General features: G+C 44.4%; 1 protein-coding gene across 2 annotated transcripts in view; it reads right to left on the bottom strand.

Moving 5' to 3' along the window:
- The window catches only part of LOC119173953 (suppressor of lurcher protein 1), a 376,626-nt gene that overhangs the window by 67,790 nt on the left and 283,262 nt on the right, over window positions 1-25,574 (bottom strand). For both annotated transcript variants that reach the window (XM_075895055.1, XM_075895053.1), the window contains exon 9: window positions 8,457-8,646. In XM_075895055.1, the coding sequence (XP_075751170.1) occupies window positions 8,457-8,646 (190 nt within the window). The remainder of the gene's footprint in view (window positions 1-8,456; window positions 8,647-25,574) is intronic.

Below are 25,574 nucleotides of genomic sequence, written 5' to 3'. Positions count from 1 at the left end.
CAACGCTAGCGGAATTTCACGAACAAGCGTTGCATTCCGGGACCAGGGGGACAACGGCCGGAAGTTCTTTCAGCCGGCGGTAACGTGAAGGTTTACGGGGTCAGCGTTAAATATGGCAACTCTAGGAGTGGTGGCTACGCAAGGGGAATCAGAACCACCTACTACGTGTCGTCAAGCGTCGGTGGTGTTGAAAACAAACAACAAAGTGTACAGTGATAGTCGGGAACCTACTCTTCCGCGATTTAAGTAGGATATATAGTTTTAAGTTAGCGCCGGAAGTGGTCAAAACACTCAATAGGGTCCTTACGTTCTCACCTAAGACGACACGAAGGCAAAAGGTATATTCTTTTTCTTCGTAGTTTATGTTGTCTATTCTCTCCCGTCCACCTTTGAGAACTTTCTTCAGTTGACGTGGTTTTGCACGGCCTCTATGATCGATGCTGTCATGCGACGACGTCATCACTAATTGATGCATTTCAATTTATTTCATAATCACTACTATACAGTTAAACACAACAATTCTAATCCCTAATGTTTTCCTTGGCCTGATTGTCGGTTCGATTTTTCGGTTCCGTATAATTTCCGCCATTAAGACAAATGACTCAAAGAAGAACCATGAATACTACTAAATATTATTGCCGCCCTGCGCTGCATGTGTCTTATCTGCTGTAATTGCATGCCATAACGAGTACCAACTATGCGTCGTGAATAATTTGTTTCTAAGACAGAACCGTCAAAAGGGCTGCGCACAGAGGAGCTTGTTTCCGTAATGAAAGGATAATAACCCTGCGTCGTCCACACGTCGTCCTTAAAACCCCGTAAGCACGTCTCCGACGCGTGATTAGGGAGCGCTGCTAGACGTGCATAGGAAAGCTGCAGCTGTGTCCGAAAAAAAAAGAAATCGCTTCTCCCCGCTAGTCATAATTCACGCGCTCACGGGGGAGTCGTGGAGCGAGTTTTTTTTTTGGCGCCGCATTCGAGATTCAAAGGAAATTGCCAGCGGCGAACGTGACCGGGCTTCGAAACGGCTTGTTTTCGGGGATGACTTAAAACACGCGCGGACGCTATAGGATGCGTGCCAACGGCGCAGCATGATTGGGTGATAGCGCGCCGGCGGCATTTCCCGTAGATTATCGGCGGAGGGATGTCAACGTGACGTTATTCGTATCAGCCGGCCCTTTGTTGATTACTCGTATTTCGTTATTCGATTAAGAAACGACCTCGTTTGTTTGCTAACACATGCTGGCGAATCGCATACTGATTTTCGCATCGTGTCGTTGTGAATCATTTATGATTCGTCCATGGCGCCAGACATGGTCCATATCGACGCAGCGTTCTGCCTCGATAATGAACGAACGTTACAATTGTTTTTCCTTTAGGGCAATAGAAGCTGCGCTAAGCATAACATTACAGAAAAGCACGAAAAGGCAACATCGACTCAAACCACAGTTAACTGGACAATTGAGCTATGCCTAATAGATTTCGCGTGTGACGTGAGCCACCACGAGTTAAAAATCAGAGCGTAAACATAAAACTGATTTTCAACAAAGCGAAATTCTCACCAAGCTTGGGCTCATAACCTTTACTTCTTAATGCCTTGTAGTCTTTAAATTTTGTGAACAGAAATTATAATTGTGCTTTAATGAAAACCATGTTCGCATTTGCCGATAAACAAGTAAGCTCATAAAAATTTGTCGCCAAATCTACGCGATGACCAGCAAGGACTGCCAGAGCTTGTTCTGTTACCGTTAAAAGATCAGGAATGCTTTGTAATCAACCAGAATTTTGCAACAAAGGTCATTTCGGTACCGACATTATACTGGTACCTATTTTGGAAACATAACTTTAATAAATCGTGATTCAAGGCAAGGTGTCGCGTGAGCTAAATGCAGTCAACGACGCATACTTGCGGCTCCCAACGCAATGTTAGTACGCCCTGGAATTCCATTGTTTAGCGATTGGTCCTGGGTTCTACTTTTATATCGCGAAAATGCCGACCACTTCCTGACGTGGCTGATGTACACGATTGAGACGGCCTTTAAGAAGTCTGAGAGAGTATTAATTTCACTATTGTAGCAGAGATGGCTTAGTGGCTTAGACAGATAGTGGTCGGAATAATGAGATAGACAGCTAAAGGAGGCCACATAACATAAAGAACAGGTTAATTTTTTTTCGTCTGAACAGCACCACGCACGGTAGTCTACAAGAAGGTGCTGATTCACTGAGCGTCCGCATGATGGGACAGCGTAGTGCATTGAGATATTGTCTAGTTCTTTATCTTTCTGTTTTGCTATCGCGATACAAGAGAAGGTGCTTGTAAATAGTGCGCGTAGTGGGTCATTCATGTAATCGCACGTCGATTGGCGAACACTTTAAGCAATAGTCATGACTGGTTACTATTCATCATTTATAGAATTCAGTCATATCAGCGCCAGCTGAAAAGTACAGTCGCGGCCACATATGTGTAGAGCACTCGAGCAGCAGGTTTTCGCCCTGCGGGGCAAAACATTGAGGCAGTATCAGGTTCTGACGTGGTCAGCCTGACAACTAGGCCGCGCATGCTCTTGATACACTGTTTCCTGAAAGCCCAAAACTGCCTCAAGGTATAGCCCCACAGAGTGAAAACCGGCTGCTCGAGCGCTCCACACAGGCATAGCCGTGACTGTACAGTTCACTCAATGAAGTCTAAAAAAATGCCGGTTCATGGACACGCAGCTACTAAAATGCGAGCGAGACACCTCTGAGTGTATTTACCTTTTAAACGAAACAAGTTCAACTGGCAGTGCTGCATGTACATGATCAAATAATTTAATTTATTTACGTGCTAGAGAGCTACAATACGAATATGAGGAACGCCGTTGTGGAAAACCCAGGGTTAATATGCGTCGCTAAGGTTTTCTGACGCGCACCACGGCCGAACACAATGGAGTTCTTACATTTCGCTCTCACAGATGTACGGCCACCTTTGCCGGGAACAATACACGCGTCCTAGAGCTCACGCACATACGCCTTAGTAACGAAGCTAACACGGTGGATCTTTTTTCTGCAATGGCAAACAGAATCAGGTTTATCCACTAAGCGTTTGCGGGAGACCGAGATAAGTATGCAAAGTCGCGGTATCAATCAATCAATCAATCAATTAATCAATCAATCAATCAATCAATCAATCAATCAATCAATCAATCAATCAATCAATCGATCGATCGATCGATCGATCAATCAATCAATTTGGATTCACAAGAAATAATATCGCCGGGGTTACGTCCCAAACCACGATATAACTATGATGGACGCCGTGGTGAAGCGCTCCACGAATTTCAACCACCTGGAGTTCTCGTGTACATAAATTTATGTACGTGGGTCTCGAGCGTTTTCACTTTCGTCGGAAATGCAGCCGCCGAGGCCGGGTATTTGATTTCGCGACCTCCGGGTCAGCGGTCCGGTCCCATAATCACTATAGACCATCGTGGCGGGTAATCAATCAGAACTTATCCCCTATGTCCAGTTTGTCTGTTCAGCATGCAGAGCGTGCAGCAGAAACCATAAACTCAATACAGAAACTTGACCTAAGCAGACTATGTTAGTTAACAGATCCAGACACAACAAGAAGTAGGTCAGCATCTCTGGCCGCAAGAACGAATGGGGTCGAGGGGGTTCGTACGAAGCCGTCTTTCAGGCGTAACTGGAAAAAAGAACAGCTTCACCAGACACTCGCACTTTGAACGCGCGGAGTTGGAGGTTTCTTCTGATCGTCTGACAGCGCAGCCGACTCGGACATAACGCACAGAGCTGGGCGACGACGCTTGCGCAGGCTGGCCTTGATTTGCACGCATCACCGCAACGAGCGGCCACACGTTGGTCGTCGCTATACAGGAAACGAGCGGGCGCGGCACAAGCGAAGCGCAAGTTTCTCTCTGCCACCGTGTCCCAGTTTCACCTGGTCGATCGATGCGGCTGGAACCTGGGTCAGCCGCCACTTCAAGGCCTTCGCCCGAAGAGGACGGCGTCCTTGCGGATGGTATTTCCAGCCGTAAGGGTAATAACGTCGGCAAGGTTCGCGACCTCTAGGCCCTCGCAACGTTTAACGGAGCCGGAGTCAGCCAAAAGTAAAGCGAACGCGAGTGTGTTAACAGGACGACATGGAAGCCGCGCCGAAATTGTACGTGACACGCTTATTTGTCGCGTCACATTTACAGTAGCGCACGTGTTGGAACAGTTCATAAGTACTGCGCGAACGTGTAAGTTTTCTACTTGCATACATACATACATACATACATACATACATACATACATACATACATACATACATACATACATACATACATACATACATACATACATACATACATACATACATACATACATACATACATACCACAATAAAAAAAATAAAAGCACCCCCCCCCCCCCCACACACAGTGGTCTAGTGGCTAAGGTACCCGGCTGCTGACCCGCAGGTCGCGGGATTGAATACTGGCTGCGCCGGCTGCATTTCCGATGGAGGCGAAAATGTTGTAGACCAGTGTGCTCGAATTTGGGTGCACGTTAAAGAACCACAGGCGGTCCGAATTTCCGGAGCCCTCCACTACGGTGTCTCTCACAATCATATAGTGGTTTTGGGACCTTAAACCCCACATATTAATCAATTATTAAAAAGTAAAACTGACCCTTCACAACATTAAAATGCTGCGAACACAAGGTGATCAATGCATAAGGTACATAGGATTGATATAAGATACATACAATCAAGTGAAACAACCATAAGAAACACCCCTTCGGTGTTACTATACAAAAAACAAACCAATAAGCAGAACACATCTTTGTCTTGTAGACAGAGTATCGAATTAAGGCTAGATTGATGCGGCTTAAAACTCGACGCGTGAATATTGACTTTGATTTCGCTGAGCACCGATGACAAGATAAAGGGTAGTCAAAATAGCTTAACAAGCTTTTTCATAAAAAGTGGAAGTCAAATACAAAATGATGTATAAAAGAACAAGTGCTCAACTGGATGAATAAAACGCAGAAAACCGGAATGCCTGAAGACCAACGGCACTGAAGATAAAAAGAAATAAAGAAAGTCGCTATGAAAGAATCTACGCCTCTTTGCCTGTCGTACACCTATTGACTTTGACAAGCTGCTACATGTCTAAGTTAAATAAAAGTGCTCGTGGAACAAAATGAAAGAGAAGAAGCGAGAGCGAAGCATGTCTCTGTGTTCTGGCTTCATGTCCCACGCGCTGTTATTCGATTTGGCTTCTGCTGCAATTAACTCTTGACTACACTAAACCGAAAGATAACAACCAGTATTCTATGTACGGCTTTTTGTACTATTAACGTACCATAAATCAGCTTAATTTATTCAGACTACTGCGGCTGTCGCAGCCCCCGCACCTTTATAAGTTGTACCTGTACATATTAATAGCAGTCTGCTATGCCATTAATTCTAAGAAACCGTCTCCTCCAGGATATTACCGTATAGCATTGTGACCGCATACACCAGAAAGGCAACAAGAGAGCGTTTGCCAACGTTAAGGCACAAATTAGGTACCTGATTTGCGAGGGTATTGAGCTAACAATAAATGCTGCGTCTTTATATCCCAAAACCATCGTATGATTATGAGAGATGCCGTAGTTGGGATATCAGGAGATTTTCGACAACCTGGATTTCTTGTAGGGCGTGCACCTAAATCTAAGCGCACGTTTGTTCTTCGCAGTTCGCTCCCACTAAATTGCGGTCGTTGTGGCTTGGAATTGAACCCGAACCCTCGAGATTAGCAGCACGACACCTTACGTGCTAAGCTACCTTAGCGGGTGGCCTTTTCACACCAGACCTTGACTGCCATAGTGCGCAGTTACATTTGGCTCATTTTTGGGCACTTTCAGTATACTTGCTTCTTAGATAACGGTGTTCGCAGGTGGGAGGGGGTTGAGAAAGTTACGCCAATTTTCAGCTATGTAATTTTAATAAATATTTAGGTACACTTCCAAAGTGTCAAAAAGTGCCGTTCACAAAACTTTTTTAATCACAAGTTTTCGTAAAGCTGACTCTGCCGCTAAACGATAATAATTACAGAGGTGCACGCTTTACAGGACGCACATCGGCTCGCTTACAGTATCCGTTAAAGACGTCGTCGCTTGTGCCCACCCACTTCATTTTCCTGTCTTGTTAGGGGGAAAAGAAAAAAAAAAGACACGTCTCCTTTCTCCTCCAAGCTTTTCCAGTCACGCGCCTACTTCCGAAACGAAAGGTGGTACACGCACACTTTCTTACGGCTTGCGCTTCGTGTCTACTTCCCACCTTTAACCACCCCGAGTTCATGGTATATACTAGTTCAATGCATTCATGGCAATGCGGCCAAACGCTCGCTAAATCGTTCTAAAACAAAGGAGGTTACACCCAGCGAGTATGACGTAGCAACCCTTTTTTGTCAGATAGTGCTCAATGTACATGCCATTGGCTGCTACTGGGGAATGAGAGACAGGAGAGTTCGGCTTTTAGCTAACGCGCACGCTGCGAATTTTTCATTGTTCAACAACGCACAGGAGAAATCTCCCACTGGCCCCACCTTGCAGGTCAAAGAGTAAGACATGTTACGTTCTACGACGAGGGACCAACGGGTACCGCTTTAAGGAGCTTCGCCCCTAAAACGTCATTTCTCCGTGGGCGGCTAAAGGCTCTCCGAAACCAGCGCGTTGTTCAACTCGAACGGAGAGCGCCACAATCAGCGGCATACGCCACAACGCTGCAACGAAGCTGCTTCATCAATGTCGTTTGAAACAATCTCCTGAAAGCTTGACTTTAACCTATCCTCTCAGAGAGCACAGCGTTCTGGAGATCAGTCACGACAGAGAAGGAAAAAAGTGTCTAGATAAAAGAAAGAGAGTCAAAGAATACAAAAGACCAAAAATCGGGAACGCTTCCGAAGAACCATACTGCAGCCGAACGCCCTGCGTTCGGAACGGGTACACCGGAAGATCCTTTAAAGCCCGAAGGCTTTCAGCTCGATTATATGCGACGCGAGCGACGTGGTGGGCCTATGGGGTCGCTCAATGATGCAATATATCTGGCCTTTTTTTTTCTCGCTCTACTTTCTCTTCCTGGCGTCCACTTCAAGCTCTAGAGGGAGTGCCCTTCGACAGTAACCGGCCTCAATTTGTTATCGAAAGAGCGAGCGATAAAAGATAGTCGCCACACACGGCCCACGTGAAAACTACACGAATGAAGAAGATACGAAAAACGGCCAAGTGTGTTAACATGAGTGCGCTAGAGGATGAATAATTGCGTCTTCTCAAGAAACAGAAAACATGCGACAGCAAAGTCCGGCCATCGCTTCGCGGCAGGCGTCTTTTCTTTTAAAGCGGGGACGATGAAAAAGCACCCTGACGGGTCTTGTGTCCCCTACATCGCTTTGAATTTTTCGTCAGCCGCCTCTGTGTCACCAGTGTGCGGTAGGAGAGTGCGGTGATTTAAATGAAAGAGGAATGGATGTCGGTGACAAATAGTTTCGGCGTGTACGCATGAAAGAAGGAGGGAGGGAAGCGTGTCGCGTTCTTGCTGAGTGACGTAGACATTCGTGGACAGGTCCCGAGCGCGCGTTGCTGCCGTTTTTTTTGTAGCTAGTTTATAATGAAATAATGCCAAAAAAAACGGTGCGTGCCGAACGACATGTAAATGATGGCGATTGGTGTCGCGAGCATTTTTCTTGTACAAGCGGGCGTATACGAAAGTAGAAAGCTTGCGACGTTTTTAGTGAAACGGACATTTTTCTCCTTGTGACGAAAGATATAAAAGTGATAACTAGAATGGGCAAGCGCCTTTTGAAATTTAGTGTATAGTGCTGCATGTGAGTTCGGTCAAAGAATAAAAAAAAATATTATGTCCCAACCGCTTATAGTAGTCTCGATGGTGTAATAAATAGAAGTTGCTATGATATGCTTGATAGTAGCCATAGCAGGTTCGTAAGAATTAGAGGATATAAAAGTACACAAATAGTACACCACAAGTGCAAACATATGCCTCTTTGATTTCTGGCGCACATTTAGGAAACCCAGCTTGATGTCATTTTTATTTTTTTGTTATGTTCTTCTCCTCATCTATTATAGCCGCGTACTAACACGCTCAAGTTTCTGTACTAGTCAACCACACTAATGTCCAGTAATTTCTGTCTTTCCTTGTTGAAGTCACATACACGTGAATCAGGCGCAGTGTGAGATATATCGCCATTTTTTGCCATTTTCACGCTATTATTGGTTGAAGATCACGCAAAAACTGCTTTAGTGGCCGACGAAAAACCGTGATAAAGCAAGCATAATCTGCATTAGCACATTTAAAAGGCAGCAAACCTCGAAGCCTTTAAGATACTTGAATCGGAAGAAGCCATGAACGTTTAGTGCAGCGACACTTCGATCTGCGGGATCTGTCGAGTAGAGGATAGAATAAAGTTCTCACTCACTCCTTGATGCCCTCGTGAGGCATGTAAAGGTCAAAGTCGGTGAACTTGATCTGGACGCGCTCCTTGCCTTCCCCCTGGAAGTGGTAGTTGCAGCGCGTGCTTGGCGGGTACGGGTTCGGGTAGTTTGGGCTCGTGATGGTGCCGTTCTTGGAGCTGTTGCTCATGATCACCTGGTCACAGCTACCGTTGCCTGCGCAAGGAGAAGAAAAGAAAAAAAAAGATGTGTATTACAAACGCAAGTACAAGAGCTTCGCTTCGCTTCATGACTTAAATGTAGGAATGAAACGGGTGCCTTGAGAAAATTACGGAGGCTCTCCTGCATCTACACAAACAAGTGAATAGTTCCCGAGAAGACGGAGACTCAAGAAGATAAAAAATTATCCATGCTTGGGCTTGAGCTGATAGCACCTCTGTTCGGTTATTTTTCATAAATGACACATTACTCAACACAGTAATCCCAACATTAGAAGCACTAAAATGATTACTGCAACGGCCGCTAATAAGGGAAGTGTTAAAGTAGAAATCTGCTTCCTAACATGTTAAAAGTGGCCCCAGAAAACACATTTCAATATTTACCTCATCTACGGCTACAATACGACTGAATATTCAAATGTTTTTATAACTTTTACACTTACTACAAATTTCGGTTTTCATTCTTTCACGGCAGTGCATCGCGCACGCCAACCACGGCTTGCAGAAACAAAGACGCTTTGACTAATAAAGTCACTTAATTATTTATGCACGTAGAGCTTTTGTCTCTCTATCATCGGGTGTCTTTGCCGTGGTGTCGAAATCATGGTCTTCCTTTTTACGCACCGAAATTCACATTAGCCTACGCTCGCGCATATGAAATATTTGAAATATGGCATGATCATTCGACCTGGACTGCATTCATCGACAGCTCGTCGCCTTATTATGCACGAGGACTGCTCCCGAATTCATATTCGCATTCTCTTCTTCTTCGTTCGGGTCGCTATGAATAATCAACATACAGGCGATTTCTCAATGTTTCGTCTCCAGACCATCTCGACACAAAGCACAATTGTATGTCGAGCGAAGGCGAGGCGGTGTCAGGCTCTTCGGAAAATAACGAAGAACCAGAAGACGGGGTCATGTTGCGAAGCATGGCTACGCAGTGCGTACTCGCTCATCAGCCAATGGGAGACCCAGGAGAGCCGGCTCAACTTTCAATGGATGTATCATGAGGGACGTCGCCTGCGGGAAATCCGATTCATGCGTCTAGGCGCGATTCAATCAAAGAACAAGCGATGCCCGGATTACCTCTGCGCCACACAAACACGTCTCTCAGCGACAGTGACGCGGGGACGTGGGGGAGGGGTGGGGGTGGAGGAAACGTGAGCGCAGGCATCCTGCGGCGGTTATTACGACTAAAGACACTCACAGAAAAAGCACGCAGACTATAGCACACCAATATGACGCCTTGACAATAAACAATGCATTTGCATCATGATATGAATCACAGCGGTTGTGTTGGATACGTCACCATATTACTTCAAGACCGAATACGCTTGAGCCAATATATTTTTTAGCGACTATAGTGATTTCTCCGCAAGATGATGAGATTCGAGCAGATATTGCGAAGTTCGTCGAAAAGAACTTAACCTGCAAGAAATAGTTCTGACACGTGTCAAAAAAGTCAGTGTTGGAGAAGAACATGCTGAGGAAGATGGCGGAGGCACTTCTCTGATGTCCGTTTATTCTCCTAAGATGCATCAAATCAATTTCCTGCATAATATAAGAAAATCAACAACTTTTGTTTCTCATCTCTATGCCGTTAGTCGAGGAGGCAGACGCAGATACGCGAGTAGCTCCCCTCACAAGCTACACAATTCTCGCTCAGTTTCTAGACTGGCCTCAATATATGTCTTACTATGGTCTCTAGCGGTTCTACTGTTACTAGTAAATCAGTAATACCTTCATCTTGAAGTCTAGATACTGTGTCTTTTTCTGTTTCTTTAGTTTTGTACTGTTTTTTTTTGTGTAAATTTTTCTTTGCAGCTTGCAACTGGAGCTGCAGCTCCGTACAGGGGGCTAGGCCCAGAGAGGCCACCTATAGCGACCCTAGAGGTCATCATCGTCCTGCTTCCTTCACCCCCTCTCCCCTGCGCCTCCTCACACAATTCTTTCATGAATCAATAAAGTCGTCTATCTACCTACCCACATTACCATTGATGCTTGTGCTAAGATAATATTCTCGCACTGTAGACCCACCCAAATTCAAATCACCTTAACGCGCAGTTCAGTGCACATTAACGTTAGACTAATTGGATGTTCAGAAACAACCAGTGGAATTGCACCTTGACCAAAACAATCCTGTTCTGAATGAAACGTCGTGTTGTACAATACAAAGACAAACTGTCCAATGACGAGTCGCATAATTCCTGTACAGCTTGCAACGCCTGACCATTCGAGACCGAAGCGTCGACACCTGTACGGGTTAGAGCAAACAGTGTGCCACTGCTACGCACTGCCGACGTAGACAGGTGCAGCGAAGTAGAGGATGCGGTTGGCACTGTCTAATCGAGATCTGCTGTCCCAACGCAGTCAGCGATTGAACGAGCTTTGCGACAGGATCAAAGCCCTCGCTGTCGTACCACAGAGATTAGCCAGTGCGCTTACCGCGTGTCAGGAAACATGTCCTTCTTTCGCGAGGATTCGTACCGTGATGTTTCCGTCTTCTACTACACTGCACGTGACTAGTCAGCGGTACAACATCTACATTCTTTTGAAGAAGGCCATTAAAAAGGACGAGGCAACCGAGCCGCATGGCTTCTACCCTCGTTTGCCGAGTGTTTACCCAGTCGTTCGGTGGCGCCACGACCGCGCGCGCTAACCTTCTGAGAACACAAAAGGAGGGGACCTTGCGGGAGCGATCTGCAGACACTATTGTCTCTCAACAACGTTTGCTACAGTCACACACGCACAGCGATTTAGATCGACAGAGTACGATAAATTGGTTTTGTTGGTTTCGCCGATGGAAGAAATACAATTAGGCGTTGCACCTTACGTGCCTCGCGCGGCTTCTTTTCGAACTTCTTCGCAGGTTTGTCTATTCTTACAGAGCCTTCGCGAGAGCAGACACGTTGAAGTAAACCAGACAAAAAGAGTCAGAAAGCACTAAAAAAAAGCGGGCGTAGGATTCAATTGAATGCAAGTCTTCGTCGGCCACTATTCGCAAGATGAAAAGGATAAAGAGAATAAGGCTTTTCAGCTTCGTGTCCCATGGAAGTGCTTGATGCACGAAGTCGGCTTAGGCAATGCATGCTTTCAAAGTCTCACTTCTGGCTATTAACAATGGCGAGAAACTAACAACACAGATTCGTGCTCAGGCCTACGTCCTAACACGTGCACGAGGCTCAACGAGGATTCGACTCCATGTCAGAACACCGATCAATGCTTTTTTTGTTTCCCGCGCGATCCAGGGTTTCGTGCATAAAGACCATTCCTTAGGTAAGGGCGGAAGTGGCGACGAGGGTATTTTTCAACCGTTTCGCCAACAGCGGGAAACGTCGAGCGGCAATCGAAAGTTTTGGGGGCGCACGCTCGCGATTAATTTATCACTCGGACTCCCTTTCCGGTGGTCCCGCTGGGGCTTGAGCAAACGACGGCGGCGGGCGCCAGCGCGGCGGATCCACTTCTGAAAGAGTGATGGCGTCGACGACAATGACGGGGCCGAACGGCGAGCACGAGCACGATGAGCCGTGACGAGGGCGCATCGGGGACGCGATAAATAATGCCCGCGCCTTTTGCGCCCAGTAGCACTTCGTCCCTGCATCGCGCCACGAAATGAGCGCAGCGCCGCGCCAGTGTGAGCTCGCGTTAGCCAATCACACGGTGAAAGCGTGTACAGCTGCGTATTGTCTAGTAAGATCAACACACGGAGATTAAGTGTTGACGCGCGACGCAGCGACACCATTAGGTTCATAGTCGTAGGCAAATATGAAGCCTCACTCGACATTGTGAGTGCGTGTTTGTCGAGACAAATATCCGACAGCCTAGAGGTATAAGCAATGCGCCACACAATCACGGTGTGAAACACAATGCCATCTCCCCTTAATTACTTTCCATCGAATTCGTTATTGCATCAGTTGTTCCGAACCCACCACGCTGATTGAGCGGACAGTTGCGTTAATACCAGTATCCATGACCTATATTATACGGTGCGGATCATGAATGAATGCCAGCGGCCGACTTGTTCACGCTAAGCGACTTTCTGTACGAACATTTCTCAACAGCACTATCAGAATCAGCTTAAGTAGAGGAAATTGCGGCAGAAAGCAAACGAACGTTTGTCATGACAGAAGCTATCACCATTGATTTCCCATTTTTGAAAAAGTGTAAGCGCGGACGCCGTCAGAAAAAGTGTACCCGTGCATTAAACAGGAATTTTCGAGCCTTCCTGCTTGAATTAAGGGCATTGTAGATGAAGCACGGACACTTCAGGATGTTTGACACTTCTTTCAATTGTGGGACCATCTGCCTCAGGACATGTCGTAGCTCTTTTCGCGCTGCACGCAATTAGATACATGCGAGGTATCGGCCCGAGCCCTCAAGGCGAAGTCAACAATGACCGCTCCTCTGTATTGCCCATCTCGCTTTCTGTACATTGTCTCTCCCCGTTTGCGCGCTTACGTATTACTTGTTTCGCAACAGGGACAGGCGGCGCTGGCGTCACCACAGCACTTACTCGATGCGCGGAATATTGTCAGGGACGCGGAGGTCGGCGCCAGGTGATGTTCATTGACGCCAGCCACGTTTAGACGAGCGTCAGTTGCTGAGTGAGGCGAGACAACAGTGGACAGAGGCCAGCCAGCCCACGCCCTCGAGAGCCACGACTGGCACCTCAGAATCGTACACGTGAGCGATCCACTTCTGGGAAGACGGGCTCTAGGCAACCGAAAAATGACAGTACCTACGCCCACACCGCCGATCCTTGCAATAAGGCATACAAGGATAGAAGTGAAGCAGCGGAGGTGTCCGTCTCAGAGCGTTAATGCTTAACTGGGAGGCGACGTGTTCATGTGCCATTATGCTGCACAATGAGGGCCCACGCAAAGTGGGGGACTGTACGTGTGCTCAGCAGAGGACTGCTCAATTATGCAGCGGAACGTCTACGCTGTCATAGGATTTTCGGAACACGTGGATGAACCCATTTTCATGCGTTGCCCTCTCTGCCGCGTTCAGACGTGGCTGCATAGTGGGCACCCGCCATTTTGATGGTGTGAAGATGTTTCGCACAAAATCCAGTTAGTGAGTATTCCGTGGAATAGAGATCGAATGAACTTGGGAGGACACTCAAGTTGTTGCGTTATTTTTCATTCACGCGCTGGCAATAGAACGAATGAGAGTTTTTTTTTCTTTAGGAGAGCGACGCTTGTGGAGCAATATGAAATGCTGATCGGGCGTATTGAAGACACGTTTTCGTGAACGACGTTTCATTTTCCTTTCATATTTATTGTGTAAAATTCTGATGAACTAGCAATGAGAGCGGGATAAATTGAGAGTAGGGAAAGAGAAGGGAAAAAAATTCAATTTCATAGAGTTACGATACGCCGGCTCATAATATTCAGGCTTGAAGTTTAAGTAAATGTAAATAAAATTTCTAGGAGAAACCAGGTGACTAATCCACAAAGTTTTCCTTTCGCAAGCGCATTTTCTCATTGGACAGCTGGCTTCACGAACGATATGTTCCGCATCGTGATTGGCTGAAATATCGTCCCACGAAAGTTTTCATAGCATAAGACGTTATTGTTAATACGCGCTCAGATAGCGTGAGAACCGAAAAACTTCATAGTTCAGAAACCCTGGTTACTGTGCGTCATCGCTCGTCCTACTATGTAGTTGATAATAACATTATGGGCAGTGACAGTGCACAAACTCACGGGACGAAGAGAAGATACACAAAGATACGTTATGGGCTGTTACTGCCCATAATATATTACCAACTAGCCCAACTATGAGTCCTGCTTCTGATAATATCGATAACGTCGAGGAGCAGGTGTCGAAAGAATCGGCGTGTTTCGTTAATAACGCAAGCAACTGCTGCGCCTGCATAGCTGTTAAATCATCACTGATGAGGGCTGTGAAAGGAGAGGATGATCCGGGCTTAATCATAGAACGGTCGTTGGTAGAGGCCAGTTTAAGTGGCGTGACGCTGACAGGCTCAGCATCCACAACACAGGCTACTGCAGTGCCCTCTGGCAGGAGAACTTTCTCTGGTGTTACATTCGTAGCAATGACGAGCGCGGAGCCATGGTGGAAGCGTACGACACCATATAATGGGTTTTACGTCTCAAAACGACTATATGACTACGAGAGACACTACAGAGGAGGGCGCCGTGAAACTCGGATTTCCTATGTTATTTAACATGCGCCAGTGGCGTATCTAGGGAATGACACCTCAAACCCAAGCCCAAGACCCCCCCCCCCCCGAAATTGTTCTTTCGCCTTAGCATACAGAGCAAAAAATGTCTATTCCGAGGAGGTGCCTCTTCCGAAATCAGGCAGGTGCCTTTCCACCCCCGCCCACCCAAGAAAATTCTGCCTACGCCTTTGACAAGCACCGACATCCCACAAACATGGGCATTCTGCCTTCACCAAAATGTTGCACAGCGTAGTTATACTCTCTCGAAGGACCCTGCAGGTCAATCAATACACGCAGCCCCGCCGCGGTGGTCTAGTGGCTAAGGTACTCGGCTGCTGACCCGCGGGTCGCGGGTTCGAATACCGGCTGCGGCGGCTGCATTTCCGATGGAGGCGGAAATGTTGTAAGCCCGCGTGCTCAGATTTGGGTGCACGTTAAAGAACCCCAGGTGGTCGGAATTTCTGGAGCCCTCCACTACAGCGTCTCTCATAACCATATGGTGGTTTTGGGATGTTAAACCCCACATATCAATCAATCAATACACGCACGATTTTCCTGGTAATCCTCGCCGCAGAGGGAACAATTAGGGATTCAAGTCTGAGACGGCATTCACACGACCGATAAACCATTCGGCGTCATCGCAAGCTTATTATGCGGGCACACGTGCCTCACTAACGGGACGGCCTAATTGTTGCTTAAGCCACTAATGGAATTATGATTGTGAAATACGTCGGATTCTAAGCTTTACGGAAATACGCTGCCATAACTCATGTTCGGCATTTAATCGGCCGTCGAAAAGGTCGACATGTCCACGCTGCCCTGCGCATGCGGGTCCACTCTACGAGAGATTTAAGCCAGTGCACCTTCGCGTTAAGTGTGCTGTTTCCCATTGCGATGTTAGTGCTTTGCTTTGATGGTCAAATAATCATGTATTTACGAGATGGCGAAAGTAAGCATTGAATGCAGCTTAAGTACCGGAATGGACCGTCAGCCTCAATTACTATGTCAGACGGGTGTGTACAGAAATGCCATCGTGTGAAACTGTGGACTATATTGAGAGAATTAATGAGTGCGGGGTAGATCACTACAAAGTGGTTCTAAAAAAAAGGATGTGATGCTAGTTAGTAGGTCTGATGGAATCTGCGTGGACGAATTACCTTCATATTCTGTCACTGATTTTCTAGCTTTCTTTTTTCTTCAGTGTTGAGCAGCCAACCAGATGGTCACTTCACTTCAACTTACAAATTTAACTTTAATTTAATGACTTAGAAAACAGATAGGATGAGGTGGTAGATGAAACATACCAAAGGCAGCTAACATGTCTACGAACTTGATATATAACACGGAAGCTTGAAAAGTGGTAATATGCTTCGAATGCGCAACTGGGAGCGCCGACGCCATCACATCGTGTGTAATTGAACAATTCCGTAAGCTAACCTTGCAGGTTTAGCCGACCTTTACTGCACCTTTCACTATTCTCGAGTAAGTAGGTCAGAGTTCAAGGTTTGAAGTGTGAGCCGATAAAAGCTCCAATATTGCTCGAAGCGTCTAGAAAAAAAAACAGTGTGCTGTAGCGAGCTAATCGCCTACTTGTGATTCGAACACTAGTTTGAGTTCCATCTTCCTTTAGTTCCGCACAAAAATCAGAAAAAAAAATGGATTTGACAAAGCCGATACATTGCTGTTCGATTTCAAATCATCATAAGGCTTGCTCCCTACAAGGAGCATATCGAGAAATGAAGGACCATTCCTATAACATTTGCTGTGCCAGGCACTTGCGGTCCAAATGATATAGGCGAAGCTCTCTCATATTTTAACAAAAACCGAGTCGGAGTGAAGGTCACAACGTAAACTATTATTGCAAGTTAAGGAATTGAAAGGAAGGCTGATAGTTTTATAGAGTTAACTGCTCGGAGGGCTTTTTACAAAGGAGTTGCAAAAGTCGAGGCGCTCGATCGCAGAGATGAGAACAAACATCTCCGCATCTCTTGAATTTGCCATTAAAAAACGAAAACAGGAACAAGCGTTCTACACCGGTTTGAACATCGATGTTGACAGTGATGAAAATTCGACGCGAAAACATTGGTATACGTAGAAAACAAAGAAAAAAAAGAAAGGTACACATGAAAGACGCATTGTCTCGACCAGTCGGTTTTGCACTTGATGCTTCCACCTCGCTGTCTTTCTCATTTTTAAAGTTTAATTTCTTGTAATATTGAGACGGAAGCTCTTCTTTTCTCCAAAAAAAAAGAGAAACAATGCATCAAATGCGCCTTCTACGCGTTCTTTTTTTTTTTGTGCATCGCTTTCAGCTCCTCTCAGTGGTCCATGTTTACAACTTTCGCTCCTCGCGGCGACTTTCTTCAATTCCTTACTAGGAAAGGCGTTTTTTTTTTTACAACCAAGATACTTCCTTTTTTTCCTTTATTTCCTATAGACGCCAGCTGCTGTACTAGTGTTACATTTTTTTTCTTTCGGCGTTACACTTTTGGTGACCTCAGAAGCGACGAAAGTTCTTATTCCGGGCGTCCGAGCTGATCTTTACCGATGCCGAAATACAAGGCTGGCGGAAGCAGCCGATGCCGCTACAGCAGAGAACAGTTTCTTTCGAGACGTGTCCATCGGCATTTCAGTTTTGGTTGCTACCTCAGAACGCGAAGGGATTCGCTTTGCTTTGCTTTGCTATCCTAGTTACATGGTGAAGTTTGTTTGTTTGTATGTAGCCGAGAATCCATGGCTTCTACCCATTCTGGGGGATTGGCCAAGAGAACATGTAGTCTCATATGGACGATAACTGCACTATTGCTTACAACAACAACAAAAAAGGTGGATGGGAGTTGTAGAATAAAGACAGTATATCAAAAAAAAGAAACGAAAGATTTAGATAGTGAAAAATAAAATCAACAAGAAAGTAGACACTAATAGCTATACCTTGATTTTGGGAGCCAACCAGACAGCTAGTTTTGCCAAACCCGATTAATTTGGTATGTCACGGATTTATCCAGATTTTAAAACTACTTCTCGACCCGCTTTTTTTATTTTAGTATCTGTTAACCTGGGCTTTATGTTGAAAAACGTTTAGAGTCATAAATAAAATTACACACCGCATGAAATGCATCTCTGTGGCAATTTCCCAAAACAGAGGCACCAAAACTTAGAACATTTGCTGTGGTTAAACTTAAACCTAGCTTCACAAATGAAATATCTAGAAGTCTTTTCCTAATTGCTGCATAGTTCCGAAATGAGCCAAAATAATATTCAATAGTTTCTGATAATCTGTTCATTGTGTGATATTTTTTAAGCTATCTGTAAAAATAGTGAATTTCCTATATATAACCCCTGATAAGTATTTTAACTCGGGAAGTACAAATACTGGTCCATCAAGTGATGCTCGGGCCAAAACATCTGCCAATTCATTTAATTGTAATCCACAGTGACCTGGCACCCACACTAATTTCAGGAGTTATAAATGCGGCGCTAAGGGATGGCGAAGGGATTATCTTCTTCTTCTTCTTCTTCTTCTTCTTCTTCTTCTTCTTCTTCTTCTTCTTCTTCTTCTTCTTCTTCTTCTTCTTCTTCTTCTTCTTCTTCTTCTTCTTCTTCTTCTTCTTCTTCTTCTTCTTCTTCTTCTTCTTCTTCTTCTTCTTCTTCTTCTTCTTCTTCTTCTTCTTCTTCTTCTTCATCATCATCATCATCATCATCATCATCATCATCATCATCATCATCATCATCCCTCGCACTGGAGATTCCCGCTTCCATCACTGATATTGGCTTGCGGAAACCACGGCTATCTCCACATCGCTGAAACCGTGTGCGTTTTTTTGTCAAAACCTAGAGTGGCAGTGGACAGGGTCTTTTTGTAATGAAACGCGTTTTTTGTAATGAAACGGGCAAGAACATTTTATCAATAAAACTTGGGGCTGTTTGGGGGTATGAACATAACACGAAACGTGCTACTCATATTATATTTATTATAGTCATGCGTTTTATAGCTACTTTCTGATTTGATCTTTCTGCCGCATAAACACCGAGAGCAGTAATTTTACTGTTGCGGCACTTCCCCCGTTGAGCAGGATGCTGTAGATTTGCGACATTGCCGAAGTGACCACGTTTTGAGAGCGAATGAGCCAAAAACAGTAGTGCGTCCGGACGTAGGTGCGAGTCAAAGTATTTCATCGACCGAAAGTTTTGAGTTGTGATCGCAGCGATGGTATGGGTGGTTTTTTTGTCCACTTGACTTACCCTCAGTTTACGTCATAATCACTAAACTGCAGTTAAAGACAACAAATAATGCCCTTCAAGCATAACGTGGCCTGTGTGTTGCGATCATCTGGTAGTAGCTAACAAAGAAACAAGCTCCTAAAAATTCCAATCTTTCATTGTTACTCTACTGCCTGTACTATGATGTCATTAGGGTTACTAGACGAGCGAAATACCATATTTCAATCTGTACATCAAATTATCTATGATCCGGCATTCAATTGTGCGTTTGTAGAGAAGACTCAGTGGAATTCGTCAAATCGATTCTGAATGCTTCATATCAAAGCTTTATTCCGTAAAATTTTCCCAAGAATATATGAGAAAATATAAGCCTGTTCGGATAACATTTTCCGAAAATGACAGCGGTAGTGAAAAGCAACAATTTTAGTGTTATATAGACCAAGTGGTCCGATGTCAAGTGTGCGTAAATTGTAGGTGTTATGGCCCGATTTCAAAAAAAAATTTGTTTGACTTTCGGAGATGCCTTTGATGCACCAGGAATGCTAGAGCAATGTGAGATGCGACTTTGATTTAGTTACTATAGGACTGCCAGTGTCCGTTAAAATTGCGTCGAGTATTTCATGTGAGCCCGAGGCAAAAATCATTGAACAGTAGGATATTAAATAAAAAGTAGAGAGATGGAAACGCAATGTATACTGGCTATTGCTGATTTCTTTTTTTGGGCCTCAAATCAAGTTTGAAGTTTAATATAGAAAGGACACACTGATTTAAGTGACTAAGAGTGACGAAATTTCTAATATTGTGCGGTGCCACTTTATTTTGTGTAATAATAAAGATCTAAATGAACGAGTGAAGCATTTCCCCTCAGTAAGTGACGCGATTGATCGAGACGTCAGTGCATATGTCAGGTGACATCTTTTGTAGACTTTTCTTGTATGTAAAACTGGTGGTACAGTATGCGCATATCAGCTGTGTTTTCCCGTGATAGTAAAAAAAAATCGGGTATGCCCATTATTACAACACTATCCTTTGATCCGGATTATATATCGAACAAACATACATAGCTTAACCAACTGAAAAAAGCGTAGTGTGCTTAGTTAGTAGAAGTGCATAAGCGAACATTTAAGTGTCCACCTAACGACACATACTGCAATGAAAAAAAAAAACGTATTTGACAGGTTTCCCAGGGAGATTTCCCCAAACGTTTTTATAGAAACATTTACCAGTAAGTAGCCACTTTTTAAATAATAATAATATTAATAATAATAATAATAATAATAATAATAATAATAATAATAATAATAATAATAATAATAATAATAATAATAATAATAATAATAATAATAATAATAATAATAATAATAATAATAATAATAAAATTAATAATAATAATAATATTAATAATAATAACAATAATAATAATAATAATAATAATAATAATAATAATAATACTAATACTAATAATAATAATAATATCCGGGGTATTAAATACCAAAACCAAGACATGATTATGAGATACGATGCAGGAAAGCGCTCCGAAAACATTGATCATCTGGTTTTCAACATGCACTGACATATTATTCTGCGCTGAGTACGCGAACAAATGCATAGGAGCTGCAGTGGCTTTAGCGCTTCAATGAGAGACACGACACTCCTTAGCTAGTGTACAACACACAAAAATTTTTAAACGTGCACAAAAAGCTAGCTAACCCAGATTATTCGAGCCAAGTCTTACCTATATACTTCTACACTGTACACCTGATGAATAAACTGCAACCTAAGTTCGCCGTTGGTTTCTTTTGATCCTTTGAACGCATCGTAGGAAGACGTGTTTACAAAAGCTCGAGCGTATACGCCGGCCGCATTCTCTGAATTTTGATGAGAGCAGTACAAGCAGGAGGCCTGGAAGTTTTCGTTAACGTCAATCTTGATGACGCCATTCTTTGTAACAGGCCAACAAAACAACATAAACAGCACAAAGGGGGTGAGGCGCTGACAGAAGCTTTTTGTAACGTTCACCTTTTTTTGTTTTTTTTTACCGAAACGTTTTTCCTGCTGCGTTCGGAACAATACCACGGAAGTGCTGTTGCAGCAGAGCTCCCACCGTTAGAACAGAGACAACCGCAGGAAAGAAAAAAAAAGTTGGCATATGATTTATAAAATTGAACGTTATTTGTTGATATGACTTTACTATTTTACTCATAAAGGGAGAGGAGTTGACATCGGAAGGATATAAGAAACTGAGAAAGGGGGCATAGTGAAACGGGTCGTCAGTGCGCTCTATTTGACGTCAATTCCAGCTTTTCATTAACCTTCACGGTGTTGTTGGCTCGACCGTAATAGACTTCGTTTTTGTTTTTCCCCTCTGAGAAAAACGAAGCAAGCGTGTGGAAAATTGAACTCGTTTTTCTTTGTTTCTTCACTTCTCGAGAACGTGTATCCGACGTGATAGCACTTGTTCCAGAGACCATCTATTTACGTATTTACTTTTCGTGTTTTCTACCGCTCCCTTTTGTTGAGCCCCCAAAGCTTACTTCTATAGGGTGTTATCCACGTTCGCACTAAAAGTAAAACGTGAGAGAAAAAAACAACAAAGCGCCTGTATTAGAGTTTAATGCAGCATCGGAGTTACGCAGAGGCAATAAGGTTTTCATTTAGGAGATTACAAAAACACAACAAAATCCAAGAAACGGATGTAAACAGACAAGATAATATCTCTGGCTTGGTTACGGGCTCCTTCAAATCGTGCACTGGGCTTTAAAGCGGTACGCTAGTGTTAAAGTTTTGCAGGCTGAAACGAAGAAATGGAACACATGTCCGTGTCGCCTCAGCCGTAACACTTGGCTTTATAATTATTCGCGCGTGTATTCTTCCTCCATTCCTCGCTCAGCGTTGTGAGATTTGCTGGCACTGGCGCTCGTTTCTTCCTGTCATAAACAGGAGCTCGTTTGGATTCATTCGTTTTTTTTTTTCAAACTCTGTACTAAGCTTCTGTGGAAAGAACAGAGCCTGTGTGACGTACGTAGCTATTTCTTCTCACTAGTGGAGCACATCACCATTCTGTTCTTTATCCCGCCGACTTTTTTTTTCTTTAGTTAAATGCCACTGGCAGCGCGAAACTTGGAGTAGCTACATCGTCAATACCAGGCGCAGAAAATTCGACGCGATGCTTTAGTACGACAAAGCGTGTGTAATTTATTCACGTAAAAAAATTGGAATAAAAAAGAGAGAGCTCGGGAGAGAAGCATTTCGTTCATTCTTTACAATGCCCATTTCCCGGCAGATCTCTTTAACAACTTGTTAGGGAACCACCCGAAAAGTTGAATCGACGGGCAATTTAATTTCTACGGCCGGAAATTACCGACCTCTTCGAGAAGGCTCCATTCCCGATTAAGCGGTTCCCCGGAGCCGAGAGTGTTGGGAGCGAGGCTAGTTGCCTTTTTTTTTTTATCCGCTGTCTTTATTACTGACACGTTTTTCATTTTATGTATCCTATAGTTCTTCGAAACACGCAGATGAGGTGCTTGCGTCTTTACACCACTAGCGATTTTCGTTTTTCTTTAACTTTTCACGGTACGCCTTTGGAATCACTCTGATTTTAAATCACGGTTAGCGTTGCCTTTACAACAATTTTTTTTGAGTGTCGAGTAATGAGATGCTGTGAGCAAAAAAAAAAAAAAACTTCACCTGAAGATTTTAATTCGGAAGCTGCGAAAGAAAAATTGCGAGCGCGATTATTCATTCGGAAACTTTCGCGTAAGTGACGCTTACTGTGAAAAGCAGGCTGACGTCGAAATACATATTTCAGCTCGGCTATAAATATTCCTGATGTACATTAGGCTAATAGAGATTCACAGCATAGTTGAAAAATATATTTGCCACTGACCGGTAGTGATTTCAACACGGGATTGGCTGAGAACTTATTTTATGAACAATTCTAGCGTGAGAGACTTTTTTTTTTCGTGAATTGGGACCCTAATTTTTGGAAACAGCTGTGTGAAAGAGAAGTGATGCAAAGGTTTAAGTAATAAAGGGAGAAAAGACAGCCACCCTTTTGTTGCACGATGCCACAAGGAAATCTGCAAAGATTGCTCAGAAAAAATAACTTTTAGTTACCGAAAAATTCGTCCTGGTCTGGAATTTGAACTATTTTCTGCCTTTCCCTCATTTTATTCTCTCTCTCTCTTAAAATTTAAGTATTTCTGAAATGTCGACAGACAAGACTTGATAACACTTGCTGACGAAAGTGTATACAACTGGCAGTACGCCGAGTCAGGCAGAGCCCAAGCTGTTCTTAGTCGAGGCTTCCGCTTTTGTTGGCGTAGTGCTGGTCACGTGGTCACGGGGCATGGCGAGAGAGGAATTAAGGGCTGCGCCGCGCCAACTGGCTAAGGCTCGGTGGAAAAGGTGAACCAATGAGAGGCGCAGAAACTAGAAAGAAGGTGAGCCTGGCGATCAGATTCGCTGTTTCGCCAATGATCACGAAGTGTAGCCGCGCGTTCTCTTTTATTCCCGTGAACGTCCGAGCAAAGAAGTGAGCCTTGAATCGCGCTTGGGATGCGCGTAGGTTTTTTTTATAATTCTTTCGTCATGTGAGCGCCGCAAAAACGAACTGAACGTCCAGCTCGCGCGCCCCGAGCCACGCTTGAACGGTCACATGGTACTTCATTAAAGTTTCGCGATCATGCCAGATACTTCGTCCGATGAAACATACAAAGACGAATAACCTAAAAAAATACGTAACATACGACTGGATAAGTCTGCGCCTGACTAGACTAGAAAATAACTACCACAAGCAGTGAACATAATCTGCAAGCGAAAAAGCTGCACCACCTGAGTGGAAAACCTCCCCCTTCCCACTCCTGCTTACTCTCCAGCGTCTTCAAAAACACCCTCCCCCTTTTTTCCCCTCCATATATATAGCCTCGTTTACTGACTCGGCATCTGTGCGTGACTGGAGATCAGCGTTGCTTCTCGCAAACACTGCGCCGAGATGGCGCTGCCCATTAACGTCCCCGGGATGAACGACATTTTGCCGACAGGCGGCGCTGCCCAGCAAGACCGGTGGAAAAAGCGCTAGAAGGTAGCAACATTGGTTTTAATCTGTCACACAAACAGGGCGGCGTGATGATTGAGCAGAAGCTTCCAGGTTTATTTTATGCGGACGATATCGTCTTATTTGCGGACAGTCGAGATGATATACAGCAGCTGGCGAATATATGCGGAAGGGAAGGTGAAGCTCTTGGACTAGGATTCAGTGTAACGAAGTGTGGATTGATGGTATTCAATGATCCCTGTGATCAGACGGTGTCCATACAAGGCCAAGAAATACCGAGGGTAAGTGAATACAAGTACCTTGGAGTATGGGTAAATGAGAGTGATAGATACATGGAGGTACAGGAAAAAGCCTCGGCAGCAAAAGGAAAGAGGAATGCGGCAATAATGAAGCACAGAGCGTTGTGGGGATACAATAGGTATGAGGTGCTTCGAGGTCTGTGGAAGGGAGTAATGGTTCCAGGGCTTACTTTTGGGAACTCAGTGGTGTGCATGAGGGCAGAGGTGCAATCGGGAATGGATGTAAATCAAAGGACTGTGGGACGCCTCGCGTTGGGTGCTCACGGGAAGACGACAAACGAGGCTGTAAAGGGCGATATGGGGTGGGCAGGTTTTGAGGCGAGGGAAGCGCAGAGCAAAATAAGGTTCGAAGAAAGGCTAAGAAATATGAAGGAGAGTAGATGGGCAGAGAAGGTGTTCCGTTATTTGTATAGGAAGAGCGTGGACACACAGTGGAGAAAAAGAACTAGAAGACTCACTAGTAAATATACGGCTGGTATTGTAAGCCATATGTCAACAAAGAGCGTTAAGGGAAAAGTCAGGGAGGCGGAGAGGATTTACTGGATGGCAGCTATGGAGAAAAAACCGGCTTTGAGTAACTACCGAAAGGGCAAAAATGAAATAAGGAGGGAGGCATTTTACGATAATTCAAGGGGAAGCGCTTTACTGTTTTAAGCGAGATCGGGTTGCCTTAGAACGCGTAGTTATAAAGCAAGATTCAGTAAAGAAGAAGAACAATGCACATGCTGCGGGAAAGATAAGGAAACGGCGGAGCATGTTCTGATTGAATGTGGAGATATCCACCCAGGTGTACGTTTGGGCACGAGCCTACAGGAAGCCTTGGGTTTTAGGGACAACAATGGAAAGCTGAACACACCCGCGATTGAAATAAGTAAGAGACGGTTAGAGTATTGGTGGCAGAAAATTAGAGAGAAAGGACAAAAATAAATATTGGAAAAACAAAATATGGACAGTGTGCCGTAAATGGCAGAGAACTTAAGCTGAAAATTTACCTTTTTTTCCATTAAGATAGAATTTATCGAAGTAGAGGCATTAGGCCAACATAAAAAAAAGTTTTTTTTTTGTCGAGCCTGGTGGCATACTTGTCACCACCCCGTTATAAAGGGGACGCTCATAGCATCCATCCATCCATCGGCGGCAGCACTTGGCGTTGCTAT

Source organism: Rhipicephalus microplus, chromosome 5 (assembly GCF_043290135.1).
Source record: "Rhipicephalus microplus isolate Deutch F79 chromosome 5, USDA_Rmic, whole genome shotgun sequence".
Classification (NCBI taxonomy): Eukaryota; Metazoa; Arthropoda; class Arachnida; order Ixodida; family Ixodidae; genus Rhipicephalus; species Rhipicephalus microplus.
The sequence above is the reverse complement of the archived record's forward strand: the minus strand, read 5'-3'. Positions and strand labels throughout refer to the sequence as shown.